The sequence below is a fragment of the Branchiostoma floridae genome, chromosome 9, assembly GCF_000003815.2.
Source record: "Branchiostoma floridae strain S238N-H82 chromosome 9, Bfl_VNyyK, whole genome shotgun sequence".
NCBI classification, from domain to species: Eukaryota; Metazoa; Chordata; class Leptocardii; order Amphioxiformes; family Branchiostomatidae; genus Branchiostoma; species Branchiostoma floridae.
This window is the reverse complement of record NC_049987.1, coordinates 8,940,109-8,953,405: the sequence shown is the minus strand read 5'-3', so window position 1 is coordinate 8,953,405 and position 13,297 is coordinate 8,940,109. Positions and strand designations below refer to the sequence as shown.

At 45.4% G+C, this 13,297-nt stretch overlaps 2 protein-coding genes across 6 annotated transcripts; both read right to left on the bottom strand.

The window, feature by feature from the left end:
• Positions 1-178: 178 nt before the first annotated feature.
• Positions 179-5,367, bottom strand: LOC118422533 (kelch-like protein 9). Of its 5 annotated transcripts, XM_035830156.1 has the most exons (6): positions 5,112-5,367; positions 4,477-4,611; positions 2,783-3,475; positions 1,430-2,096; positions 950-1,186; positions 179-570 (listed from the first exon to the last, which is right to left on the bottom strand). In XM_035830156.1, exons 3-6 carry the CDS (start codon positions 3,464-3,466, stop codon positions 365-367), a joined length of 1,794 nt encoding a protein of 597 aa, XP_035686049.1. In that variant the 5' UTR covers positions 3,467-3,475; positions 4,477-4,611; positions 5,112-5,367; the 3' UTR covers positions 179-364. The 5 variants fall into 5 exon arrangements, with proteins under 5 accessions (XP_035686049.1, XP_035686048.1, XP_035686050.1 ...); XM_035830155.1 differs by lacking the exon at positions 5,112-5,367 and having other exon boundaries at positions 4,477-4,901; XM_035830157.1 differs by lacking the exons at positions 4,477-4,611; positions 5,112-5,367 and adding an exon at positions 3,904-4,441.
• Positions 5,368-5,971: 604 nt separating this feature from the next.
• LOC118422532 (kelch-like protein 9) lies at positions 5,972-13,240 on the bottom strand. Its single transcript, XM_035830153.1, has 8 exons — positions 12,958-13,240; positions 10,639-11,351; positions 10,193-10,350; positions 9,366-9,481; positions 8,960-9,175; positions 8,336-8,518; positions 7,716-7,866; positions 5,972-7,231 (listed from the first exon to the last, which is right to left on the bottom strand). The coding sequence occupies exons 2-8, from the start codon at positions 11,318-11,320 to the stop codon at positions 6,836-6,838; spliced, it is 1,902 nt and encodes a 633-aa protein (XP_035686046.1). The 5' UTR covers positions 11,321-11,351; positions 12,958-13,240; the 3' UTR covers positions 5,972-6,835.
• Positions 13,241-13,297: the final 57 nt, after the last annotated feature.

Here is a 13,297-nt window from a genome sequence, read left to right as displayed (position 1 = left end):
CCCGAGTTTTGAAAATCGACACTTTGTCCTTAGCACAAAGTTCAAAGTTCATGGTTTTGTGTTATAGCCTGAGTGTCATCCAGCTGAGTTTACCGGGGCTCCCATACTTTCCCCTAACCGACTGGTAAACTTACCAGGGTGACACTCAGACTGCAGTACAAAAGTACGTATGAAGTTGTTGTTTTTTTTACATACATCAATTTGCAATATATACACATCAATTTACAAACCTTGTCAATTTATCCTGGCAATTAGGCATAGAAGAAGACATTTCATCCACATTCTTACTCAAAGGCTGTGATTCGAGCCATGTTCATATTGACAAGGAATATGTTCATCTAACCACTTCATTTGCTGTGAGTCGTCACATGTAAGATTTCTTCAGGTCGCTGGGAAGGTCCAGGGTGCAACACGCCACGCCCGCGATGGCTTCTGGGTAGTCCGGGACGTTTCCCCAAACGTCTTTCTCTGGATCGTAACACTGGACGGACTTGATGCGGCTGTTCTGGTCCAGGGAGTAGCCTCCGATCAGGTAGATCTTGTCGTCCAACACCGAGATACCGCTCTCCCCTAAAAAAGGAATATAACTCTGTTTAGTATGAATACGCAAAGATCGCATATATTACCTACATTTTTTTTTAAAATCATGAGTCCATTTCACATGATATACATTCTTAAAGCAATGTTTGAAGTTGTGCATCAAAATGTGACATTTCCCTGGTCGTCGGGCGCTTCGACCCTTACCAACTCGGCCTACGGCTTATCAGACCGACTCGGATACCCTAATCAACTCGGCCAAATATCCTAACCCTAACATTGGCCTAGTTGACCAGGGTGTTGGGCCGAGTTGACAAGGCCAAGTTGAGTAAAGAAAGTTTAAGAGAGTCGAGTCGTCTTATTCCATATATGGCCATGGCCCAAGTGTTGTTTTCGTCTTCTTCTATCTTACCTTGTCCTTCCCGTAAGGGGGCAACTTCACACCACTGGTCCGTTTCCGGTGTGTAGCACTCCACGGTCAGCACGTCCACTCTCTCCTCGTCCGCGTCGAAATGGTTTCCTCCGATGACGTATATCCGGTTCTTGACCTTGGCCATGCAGTGGAAACCCCGAGTGGTCGGCATGGGGGCTCTGGAGTCCCACTGGTCCAGGGCGGGGTCGTAGCGGAACATCACGTTGCTGAACGTTCCTAAAAGTACACATAAAGAAAGATTAATATGTGATGAGAACCTTTCAAGTCTTCTCTGCCATGATTCCTAAAAGTACACATAAAGAAAGATTAATATGTGATGAGAACCACAGACCAGACACTACCATTGTGTGTTGGCGCTCTTGATAAATCTAAAGCAATACTATAATTGAAAGATGTAACACTTTTTACATACCGATTGACCTACGCTTAGGATACAAAGCAAATCTGTTTCGTGCTTACCTGTCGCAAACCCCCCAGATATGTAGATGCACTGATCAAGCACGGATCCAGCGTGACCGAACAGTCCCATGGGTAACTGCGTGACGTAGGTCCACTCGTCCTTATTTGGAAGGTAGCACTCCACCGAGGCGATCTCTCCGTTCCTGTTCTCTCCTCCGATGGCATAGAGGCGCCCTCTGACGGCGCACAGCGCGAAGTAAGTCCGCGCCTCCCTCAAGGAGGACAGCTGCAGCCATCTGTTGAACCGGGGATCGTAGCGATACGCCGACGCGACGGCGGATTTACCCACGCGGTCCAGAGTGTTCTGTCCGCCGACCACGAAGAGAAAGTTTCCGAGCGTCGCGACGCAGTGAGTGTATGTGGTCTTTTCCAGCGGCTTCATGTTGATCCATTTGGAGCAGGTCTTGTCGAAGAAGAGCACGTCTGAGCACACCTCGACTTTGTTCTGTTTGGTGAGTCCACCCGAGGTGACTAGCGAGGGTCCGAGGGAGCGTACACGGGTCCTGTCGCACTGCAGCACCGGCTGGGCCAGCTGCATGAGGTGGTAGTTGGAGGCCTCGATGAGCAGGTTGGTGCAGCCCACCGACTGCCGCATGAAGTCCACAGTCTGCACGGACTCTATCACGGCGTCTGGGGGGATGAGCGCAAACCGGATCTTTTCCATCACCTGGAAGGAAATGATAAAAAATTATCAATAAGCAAAACTCACGACCACAGTATGTCCAGAAAATGATACTAAGTATAGCAAAATCGGAACTTCCGCTGCAGTAGCCATGGTCAAACTGGACCTTTTTTACCAACCCTACCCACGGCCCACCTACAAAACATCATACTAGTATTTAGAGGATCTATCCACGTATTCTTGAGTTATAGTATTGACAGACACACAAACAAACAAACACACACACACACACACACACACATACATACACACACACACACACACACACACACACACACACACACACACACACTTACACACACACAGAAAACATAACCTCCTTGTCGAAAGTAACTACATACATGTATGTCGCAATAACATCATTGTTGTATTTGTCTGTTCAGACTGATTTCTTCAGCCAATGTTGTACGTAAGGGTATCTGACACATAGCAAAAGGGGCAATATTTTATCGACTATTGCTATGGAGCTGGAGCTTGCTATATGATGCAATTCTTGACCTGGGGTCACATGGGTGTTGTGGCCAAGCAAAGTTCTTTTTAAGGGGTAATGACTTTATTTGCTTAAAACTGTCGCTGTACAAATAGAAACGGATATATCAGAAAACAATTAATGTTAATGCAGTAAATAATTGCTCTGTATTGCAAAGGTAAATACTTGTTCTCTTACACACCTTACTGGCCTGCCCTATCCGGTCAGGGTCGTGTGAGAGCCATGCCGCCGCGGCCTTGAATATCTCCAGTTCCGAGTTGGCCAGAAGCTCGTCTCTTGCCAGCAGAAACACCAGCTTCTCAAACGTGATCCGGACAAAGTCCTCCTCCTTCTTTGCCAGGACCGAAAAGTTACGAAGGATGAAATCGTCAACAGTCTTGTCTACTTTGGACAGGTGGTAGTCGTGAGCGATGTGTCCGATATCCACGCAGTTGTCGATGTTTATTTCTGAGATAAGAAACTCGCTACAGAAGTCGATGATCGGAGTGAGTTGAATGTACGTGGCCGCCATCAACACATCCCTGATCCTGTCCATACACAAGCAGATCTTAGACGTGTAGGCAAAGTCGATAATGTGCTCGAGTCCGACTGCAGGCATGCCGCGCAGCTCGACCTTGGGTTCGGTAGCCTCTTTCATGTCGCCTGTAAACATCGCTCGGAAGTACTCGGAAGCGGCCGCCATGACGGCTCGGTGCACAGCGAACTCTCTCCCCTCTGTCACGAGCGTGACGTCACACAGGAGCCCGTTCTGGTGTCTGAAGTCGTTCAGGTTCCGCATCACGGCAGCGCTGTGAACCGACAACACGTACGTCTGGCCCGGCGGCTTGGTCGACTGGTTCGCGTCGATGAAAGACGCCATCTTCATTAGGTCAACCTGCAGGCGACGAAAACAAATAAAGATTTCACTGTTTGTTTACAAGGTGGAGAGGGCACTACTTACCTTAGAATCAATGTAGTACAACATAGTTGTCTCCAGAACATCCTCAACATCAACTTCTAGTGTTTTTATCGAGAAAATAGCGTCAGTGTTCCTCAAGATTTCAGTCTAAACAAAACACAATAGGCACCTTTTACCGCTACCCTTATGTCTGATACTACTAGTCCACTTTACCTGGTTGTTGTCCGCCATTGTTTAACACAGAGGCCATTGAATCACTTATCAGCGTTACGATAACGGAAGAAACAGTTACAGTCCTTAAGAGCAAAGAACATTTCCTCTTTACCCAAAAGGACCAAACAACACACTGTACTGGCACAACCCTATGTACGGGTCATGGCATCTGTCTGCATAGCCAGGCTTACCTGCCTTATTGTTGGAGTCCTATACCTGGTGCTGCGCCGAACCGTGTACGCACCCTCACTCCAACAGGTCAGGTCGTTAAAAATTGACGCAGAGCAAACATGCTGCAACACCGCGCCTTCCCAAACGTGCAAACATTACATCACCGGCTTGGAATGTTGTGGGTCGTGCATGTGTTGCTATTTCTTTTATGAGAGTAGAAAATTATAAAGCATTTGAGACATTACTTCTGTCCAGGTGTTTGTACCATGTATGAATGCTGATGTGGTGTTCTACACATATAAACAACTTTCAAACACCAGAAGCCCTCTGTCCTTTTATGACGTGCTGTTAAAAACAAGACAACAACACCTACAATATCTCAGTCAACCTACGGCCATGCGAGTGCCAGATGTGTGTTACCGTAGACTTACCTGTGTGCCACTTTAAGCAAGCTTCCTAGAATGTAACGTAGAATCATTACATGTATGTACAAATCATAATCTAATTCAGATCTGAAGAGATACTACCATTGCAAACATATCAGCAATTGACTTGTTTTCATACGAAATAAGCTATCAAAAGTTCAATCTTACCGATTGAGGAAGTCGTCTGAAAATAAGTTGTGAATGAGACGGTTTTCTGTATGAGTAGACTCGCTCAGCACACTTCACGTGTTCCCACCTTGGCAGATGTGCACTTGATAGGCGACTGCAGCGATATGGCAACCTCTAGGAGTTTTAGACAATGTTGAATCAGGTTGTGAGAGTAAAATGATAGTAAAAGCAGCACTAGATGATCCCGTCGAATGAGGAAGTGATAGTCATGAACTTCACTATTGTTTCTTTCAGACAGGGGGTTACGGAAGTGACGTCACATTATGGTACTTCAAATATTTGTTGTTCATTTCAGGGCCAGTCTGTGCCAAACGGTCTAGTGCCGGACTTGGACCCGTTTGAGGCCCGGTTTTCTAGTTAATACTGCTGAACAGCCGGCCCATTGCTCTCACACCGTAGATGTCTACTAACAAACTACCAAAAGCCATGGGTTCAATTCTATAGACCATACTAGTTTAGTCACTTGCCGTCATCTATGGTAACGTTACATATCTAAAATACTACAGTGAAGGGTTGCAACAGTTGCAAGTTGCAACTTAACCCACGAAGTTACATCTTAGAACAGTTCGACATAACTACACAAAACCACACGTTAGACAACATGACCTTCATACCTGAATGTAAACCTACGTGGTCGCGGTGACGTATCAGCACATGTTGACGCTCAGGTGAAAGTGTTGACGTCCGGGCGGAGACGGCTCCGAGTGGAAACCCGGAGCCGCCCCGCCAACGAAACCCAGGGAAAAGTCCTTACACGAACCATACTCTTCCTAACCCCTCTAGAACTCACTAGTCCCCGCTCAAGCCACACTAGCTCTCTAATAATTTTTCCTCAACTGCTTGTTGGCTAACGTTGTGGTCTGATATTTTGGGTGGCTACAGCCTCCAACTAGATTATACCAGTTTCAGCAGACTGGTTTCCAACGAGTACGTCTACGTTCAGGCTGCCGGGGTGATTGCCCCTGGTCCCTTATTGTTACAAGTCTATATTAGGGGTGGGTAACGGTACAGAAAATTCAGGTCCAGGTATGGTCCAGGTCCAGGTCCAGGGCCAGATACAGACCTGAACCTGATTATCTGTGAATACTTGTGAATGGTCCATTTTGCTACAAAGGAACCTGTTTGGTGCAGTGTCCGTAATTTGCTATATTTGCGTAAACGACACGAACTGCCTCTGCTTTAGCCCAACTTTGAATGCAGAAACTTTATAAGAATGACTCTCTCCTCTCTCTCACGTTATTTTTCTTCGAACTGTAAGTCCCCAAAAACCTGAACGTCTGGCAATATAGTCTGTTTATTTTCGAATTGTTCCTAAATCCGGTCCACTGATTTTTTTTAAGTCCGTTTTTATTGGACCGTTCTAAGAAGAAAGACCAATTTTGTACCGGTACACCCTACCGATAACCACCCCTTAACTAAAGTCATATTAACGGATTGCTTAAAAACTGTTTAGACTATCTACAGTATTTCAATAGCAGAAGAATATGCGGATTGTTTCGTACCCAATTTATTTCTCTTTGCGTGATTTGTTAATGTAGAAATGGTGTACCTCAGCACTTGTAGATACAACGTAATCCTGTCAGTTGTGCACTGAAAACAAAAGGCGAAAGTCTATAATACAAAGTTACAGACAACCAAAGGTGCACTGTGTACATTAGTAAAACCTGTCTGTGTGACAAACTGAAACATAAGAAGAACTATGTGGCTCCGGCTGTGTTAATGAAACTCAAGAGACCTAAAGAGTGACTGTGGTACGAAAAATGTCAAACAGCTTGCTGCTAGAGGATTCAGTTTGCTCAATATTCATGTAAGGCACCGAAAGGCATTGCATATTGTAGGTCACGTTAAAACTGCACTAGGCACCGAAAGGCATTATTGCATTGTGGGTCAGGTCGAAACTGCACTAGTTGTAAAATAATATAACATGGCTAGATAAACCATTTGTCAAAACATAGTGCTTCAGATATGTATAAGGCTGATAGTTGTTCTTGTGGCGATGTTGGTAGTATCTGTCTGATCGCACATCTCTTCTGCAGCTTTAGCAGACTGAAGTAGACCCGTCTACATCCTGCCTGTTCCATTAATTTTCCACACATAGTTTTGGCGCTCAATTTATACAATTACATATCAACATATGCAAAGTTAAGGCCACCATTTCTTTGATAAGGTTGATTAACGTATTAAAAGGCACTATCGCAATATAATCTTTCTGTACATGTAGGCAAAAAAAAATTCACATATTGGCCATGGCAACTTAAGGCATACTGGTGCTTCCATACTGGTACCGATGGTGATTTCAGAGACTGTTATTTAAAGGTTCTGGTGGAAATCTCGAAAGTCACACATCTTCGGTGATAATGTCAGCCGGAAGTAGTACAGAACAACATCCGGCCCCGTACATGGGTTCGATGAACTCCATGACAACCTCCCCCCAGCTGTCCTTCACTGAATCGAACACGGAAATGACGTTTGTTGGTTGCCCCGAAACCCGCGAGCCACCCCCTACCACGTAAATGGTCCCATCCAAGACTGTGCACCCTGAACACCCCTGTCCTCTCAACATGGGTCGCCCCTTTTCGTACGTGTCCGTCCCCGGCAGGTAGATGTCAACGTCCAGTAGGTCGGTGTCATAACCACCACGGTCGTCCATGCCATGTCCCCCAATGATGTAAATCTTGTTCTTGATGACTGCCATGGAGTGAAAGCCCCGACTAGACGGCATTTGCTTTCTGTCCTGTGGAAAACGAAAGAAAACTATACATAAGCCATAGAACACGTATTTTGATCACCCTCTTGGCCGCAGTTGCAACTTCCTAAGTGACAATCGATTCTTTGCGCAAGTCTAGTCCCAAATACAATATGAGTGCTTTTTACAAACTTTGAAAATCACAGACTTTTTAGACAAGATAAAGTCTATACGTAATACCATTCGTTCGTTTGTCATTCAGACCCTTGTACCTAGGTTAGAAAGTTTCCTTTCAGCTTCAGTATTAAGTTTCTGTGTGTTTGCAGGGATATGATGCTAGCCCTTCCCATGTAACGTAATCGAGGCACCTCCTCAAACACAGGGCCACCATCTTAAGTATCTTCTGAAGGACCGGTGCAACCCAACCGAAATGCCCTACCCAGGATTGAATCGGGGTCTCCCAGTTACCAACTAAGTGGAGCCTGGAGCAGAAGTACCATACACAGATTTTCTTCTGAAAGGAAACCCTTACCTGCCATAGGTCTAACTTGGCGTCGTAACAGCGCATGTGCGGTAGGAAGCCCTCTGGTTGGTCGAACCCACCTGAGATGTACAGCGTCCCAACATGCACTGCTCCGGCAGGGCAGTCCGTTCTGTTAGGAAGCTCTGCAATGTACTCCCATCTGGAAGAAAAGGTTTTTAATTCATGAGACTACACGGTTACGATGGAATAACATAATAAATTCTGAGGCGAAGGGAGTTGAACAGAGATGTTGAACACACATACCAAGGGAGTTGAACAGAGATGTTGAACACACATACACACGGCCGGAGTCAGAGTTGAGTTCAGAAGAGAAGAAAGAGAACTTCAGTTGTGGCCAGTCCAGCAATCTTAGCCCAGTAATCTTAGACTGCCTGCATATTGGAGACTCCCGTGTCCGGAAACCTTCGTCTAAGTGTCCTATCTTTCTTTCCTGATGTGCTAATCTTATCGCGGCATCATCCAAAAAGGACCTGGTTGTAGCCCTCGGTTACAGTAACACCATCTTCCATCTCACATCCTGTCACAAAATTTGATTAACTGCTGACACACACCAAGGTAAACAGACCGAAAACTACACCTCCGTTTTCACGCAGGTAACAAGCTCTGACCTGTTGTCCTCTGGTATATACCGCTCGGCGGTCCGTAGGATGGTGATGGACGTGGTGTTGGTGTTCTCCCCCTGGCGGCCGGCGATGGCGTACAGCCTGTCGTGGATGACGGCCAGGTGGTAACACGCGCGCGGCTCGTTCATCTGGGAGATCTGCAGCCACTCGTGCCGCCAGGGGTCGTACCTACAGCAGGGCAGGAAAATTACGGGTCTTGGTGGCAAATGTTGGCATATTGGCACACTGGTACACTTCTGACAAACTGGCCGTGGAGCGCGGAGGGCGACACTCCACTGCAAGGGAAAATCGTGTAAAGTGCCTTTCCCAACGGCACAACATCGAGAGCGTTTCGAGTATCGAACAAGTAACCGCTTGGTCTTGAGCCCAATGCTTTACCAGGAAAGGAAGACTTGCCCTATACATATATTCATTACCTTTTTTATATATTGCTAAAAGAATACTGAATGGAAGCAAACGAAAGCCTAAAAACAACTAAACAAACAGATGTCAAGAGCCTGCGAAAAAGAATTAACATGAGGGAAATGGTGTTAATCATTTCAGTTCAGTTCAGTCATCCATTTATTGAAAAGAAAACAACAACAACAACAACAACAACAACAACAATACCTGTATCCTGTAGCAATAGTTTCACTGTTTCTGTTCATCCCTCCGACGACCCAGATGAAGCCACCCATGACAGCTATCCCATGATGCTTCACGGGGACCTCCAGGTTCACCAGTGTCCGCCATTTCTTCATCTTATAGTCGTAGAAGGACGCCACGTCACTAGGTCTGCCGTCAGCGTGCGCTCCACCGATAGTAACCAGGGAGTTGCATTCTGACCTGGAAGATATTTGTACAGAATTGGAACAGAATCGCACCGAAAAACCTTTGTTACAGCTTACTTGTTTGGTATAGTCTCAGTAACCATAACGTTAGTAACTTGAAGGATCGTAAGTCATTGGTAGAAAAGTACTGACTTCTTCAGTGACATCCTTATTATGTCTAAGAAAAAACCGAAAGATTTACCTACCGAATGTGTGTCCTTGGCGACACCAGCACGGGTTGGGCGAATCTTAACCTCTGGTAGTCCGCCGCCTCCTTCAGTAGAGCCATGCATTTGGGATCTGTCCTCATGAACTCTGCGCTCTGGTAAAAAAAACAACGTTTCAAATTTACGTATATTAATACAGTATCATACAAGTGCTCAAAGCGCCATGAAAAAATGCCCTTGTAGAAAAATTTGAAAAATAAAATGTTTTCATCAAAACGCAGAACAAAGGCGTTCTGTCTTTCATCAAATTCACCATTGGAAGGTCCTTCAGCACCAAGGAGAAGATGGTTGTGCTGTCAACGACTCCCCTCCCCCATAGCGCGGCTTACGATACAATCGCAAACGGAAAGGAAACGCAAGGAAAGAAATACCCTGGGACATCCAGACTCCTAAGAGTCCGCGGGGAAAGAGTTACCGATCCTGCCACACGCGCGCCCGCAATGATCTCCAAGCAGATCAATCCAACGGTGGCGTAATATACTATCAAAGCCAGCCAAGAAGGTTAGCTTACCAAAGTGGGACCATTGGCCACCGGTGGGTTTGTTACTATGTATTACACCACCGTGGATCTGGTTGGAGAATACGCCCGCAATACACCCGCCATACTACATGTATCCAGCTGGTCCCACTTAATGCCGCCCCCTAACTATCGCTTGCCTCTCAATAAGTTGGGGTCAGCTGGACCTTCAGCTGCAGGCGGGTGCAAATTGCGGGTCCACGTTTGGCGGGGATCGGTAGCGAACCCTTTCCGCGCCGGCTCGAATCAGTCTGGTTTCTAAGGGTAGGAAAAAAAGGGTGCACGTCACCTGTATAAACTGCACCAGGTCTGACGGTGAGATGAGCGGGAAACGGATGTTCTCCACCACTGTGCTCGCCATCTGTAGTCTGTCAGGCTCGTGCCGCAGCCACTTTGTGGCCGCGTGGAACAAGTCAATCTCCGTACAGCCCTTCACCCGGTTACTGCCTGTTTAATATGTGCATGTAGTCATAGCTTCAATACAGGCCACACAATTCAAACCTTTGAGTATCCTTCAAGCATGCACAAAGATCATTTTCATGAAAGTAATGCTTTATGTCTAAGTATGATTAACAATGTTTTACGTGTGCTTATAGGCTATGTGTAGTGATAGAATATAGCGCAAATAGCAGAAAATCAGTAACGACATTGTCGAATGTAAATGATTTCATATTACCATTTTTTTCGTTGAATGGCATACGTGGCGCTTTATATCAGCAAACAACCAAGACTTACCGAGATAGAAACAAAGTTTTTCCATGTTCAAAGTGAAGAACCCAGGCGTCTTTGACACCGCGTAGAAGTTCTTAAGAATATAGGAATCCACGTCGTTTTCAACGCCAGTGAGATGGTATCTCTCCGCTATGTACAGGATATCGATACACGTCTCTAGTGAAATTTCTCTGATTACAAAGTTCTGACAAACCCCCATTAGGCCCATGATCTGAAACCGGCTAGCAGCGTCTAAAACATCCTGTACATCTTGTACGTTCACTTCGATCTTCCCGGTGTACACGAAGTCAATCACTTTTCTCATAATCTGTTCTGAGACGTCGTGAATCCGAACCGTTGCGGCCGAGCGCTCTACGAACTCCTGATTGAACATGGACTTGAAGTAGACACTGACGGACGCCATGACGGCACGGTGGACCGGAAATGACGCGTCATCCACCAGGAGAGTGACGTCGCACATGTCATTTTGGTCCCTGAGGCGCCGGAAACCCTGTAGGACGTAGTCGCCGTGAGTGGTGACTGTGAAGTTTCGGGAGTTCCGGCGGCCATTGTTCTGCACGTCAATGTCAGAATTAAGTTCTTGGCTCTCCCACCGGATGACGTGTTTTATGACACGTTTGGGCGTGACGCCAGGTCGGGACGTGCCGATCAGTACTCCATCCTTCGGGTAGCCACTCTGAGCCATCTTCTCCACACAAACATGAGTGCAAGGTTACCTACAACAAGAGAGCAAGACATTTCTTTTACAATAGAGATAGATTCAGTGAGCGTCTTCTGTGCCTGGAACAACTAACAAGTTTAGCCTTACTAAGTAAGCAGCGATATACTTTGACTTTCGGACATTCTGTTATTATGATTTGAGTGCTGAATGATCATATATTATTGTGATCAGTTAGCCTGATTCACTTGCATTATCAGTTAGTCACGCTTTCTACGTTTTTATGAAGGTTTATCTTTATTAGTCGACCTTTCGTCTCTTGTGTTCTTATCATATAAACATATATTGTAATGTCATATTGTTTTATGCCAGATACGAGGTACCCATTCTCGCACGCTGAGGGCCTAACGTCGTCGCAAAACCCCTGTTATCCCAGGAATTTGCGACGACGTTGGACTCTCTGCGTAGGAGAATGGGGGACCCCCCAGAAATAATTGAAAACCTCCAGTAGCTATAGGTGACGTGTACATCCTCTAGAAATAGATAAACTAGAAGATAGCGGAATTTTTATGCTTTTTTTGCTTCACAGGTTGTTGTGGGCAACCCTGCATATAAAATTTAAAAAAAGTCTATGTCTAACAAACACGACTCGTGTGGTCTCGTGTCTTCGTTTACAAAGTCTTTGCAATATAATCTATCTGTATTGTGATAATTGTCACAGTGATAAATTGCAAGTGAGAGTGCGAGAGGATGTGCTTTTAGGGAGTTAACTACTTGAAGATCTCCGTGCCAGGTAGCACGGGTTACCACAGGTGTGTCAGGTGTGTCTGTGTACGCCAAACACGCCGACCTGTCATCAACACAGGCACTGACCCGTAAACACATCGGAAAACGTCTGCCACCGCCGCCACCATGAAAAACCTGTTTATTGGACACAGTACAAACAACCCGACATACGAATATAGCAACATTTGTACAGCTGCGATCTAGCCTCGTCTCAGATATGATCTGTACAAAACTGGAGTCTACAAAGAATCCAAAGAATGCTACAATTGCAGTCCACTTCGTTCGCAAAGTGTTACGTGAAATATGTGAATGCCAAACACGAAACACAAAATTTTCAGCAAAGAGTTTTACTGACGGCCTAATTGAAAACATAACTGTGGCTGGTCATAATGACGACTTAGATTCAACATTCTGACTCCCATGAAACATTCTGCTCCCACGAACTCCATTCTTAAAATGTTTCTGAGTCTCACACGCCATGATAAGTCTGATAGTCTGCATTCCATGTTGCCAAACAAGTATTGCATATTCAAAAGCATTTGCCGGCAGCCCGTAAAGTCATAAAACCTTAGACGTAACGACATAGCCAGGACTAGTTGACTAATCTCAGGAAGCTATAGCGACTAATCCTGGGGTAGATGTATACAGCACTAAGCAGCATACTAGACCTTATTATCGTCGCTTCCGGTTTTTCTGAAAAGTAACACACTGGGCAGAAGTTATAGGAAAGGGATTTACAGTTGTGCGACTATGAAGAAGGTGCAGGGCTTTGAAGAATTACCCAAGACAAATTCCTTTTATCTTTGGAAAGCTAAAGGACGTTAGAATATGAGAGAATAGTTGCGATTATGTATCAGTATGTGTAAGTATGGCCTTACCTGTCTTCGGTCACATTGGGGCCATATAACTAATTGTCTCGTCTACTTCCTGGTTGCGTCTTGGTGTTGTTTAAGAACCATAACTCTCGGACGGTGGGTTAGACTTATGTCGAATTGTTGAACATTTAAGAGTAGTTGCACAGCTGTTGGGAGGAAGAGCGATATCGGGTGAAAATGGCCGTGAAGTCGTCTAACCTGTCGTCATGATGTGGCACAAACAATGCCTTTTTAGGATTCACTTACTGTAGTATGATTTCAACTGGTAAAACTGGAAGAAACCATCATTTATAAGGAAGTAATATAGACTGTAAACTGTATCGTGTAATACTAACGAAATAGA

Coding starts and splice junctions, on each gene's coding strand:
- LOC118422533 (XM_035830154.1), bottom strand. Junction 2,097..2,782: donor GGATAGGGCAGGCCAGTAAG/GTGTGTAAGAGA, acceptor ATTTCCTTCCAG/GTGATGGAAAAGATCCGGTT. Junction 571..949: donor CCCCTTACGGGAAGGACAAG/GTAAGATAGAAG, acceptor TTCCTTTTTTAG/GGGAGAGCGGTATCTCGGTG.
- LOC118422532 (XM_035830153.1), bottom strand. CDS start 11,320: ATGGCTCAGAGTGGCTACCCGAAGGATGGAGTACTGATCGGCACGTCC. Junction 7,867..8,335: donor TATATACCAGAGGACAACAG/GTCAGAGCTTGT, acceptor CTTTTCTTCCAG/ATGGGAGTACATTGCAGAGC. Junction 7,232..7,715: donor CCAAGTTAGACCTATGGCAG/GTAAGGGTTTCC, acceptor CGTTTTCCACAG/GACAGAAAGCAAATGCCGTC.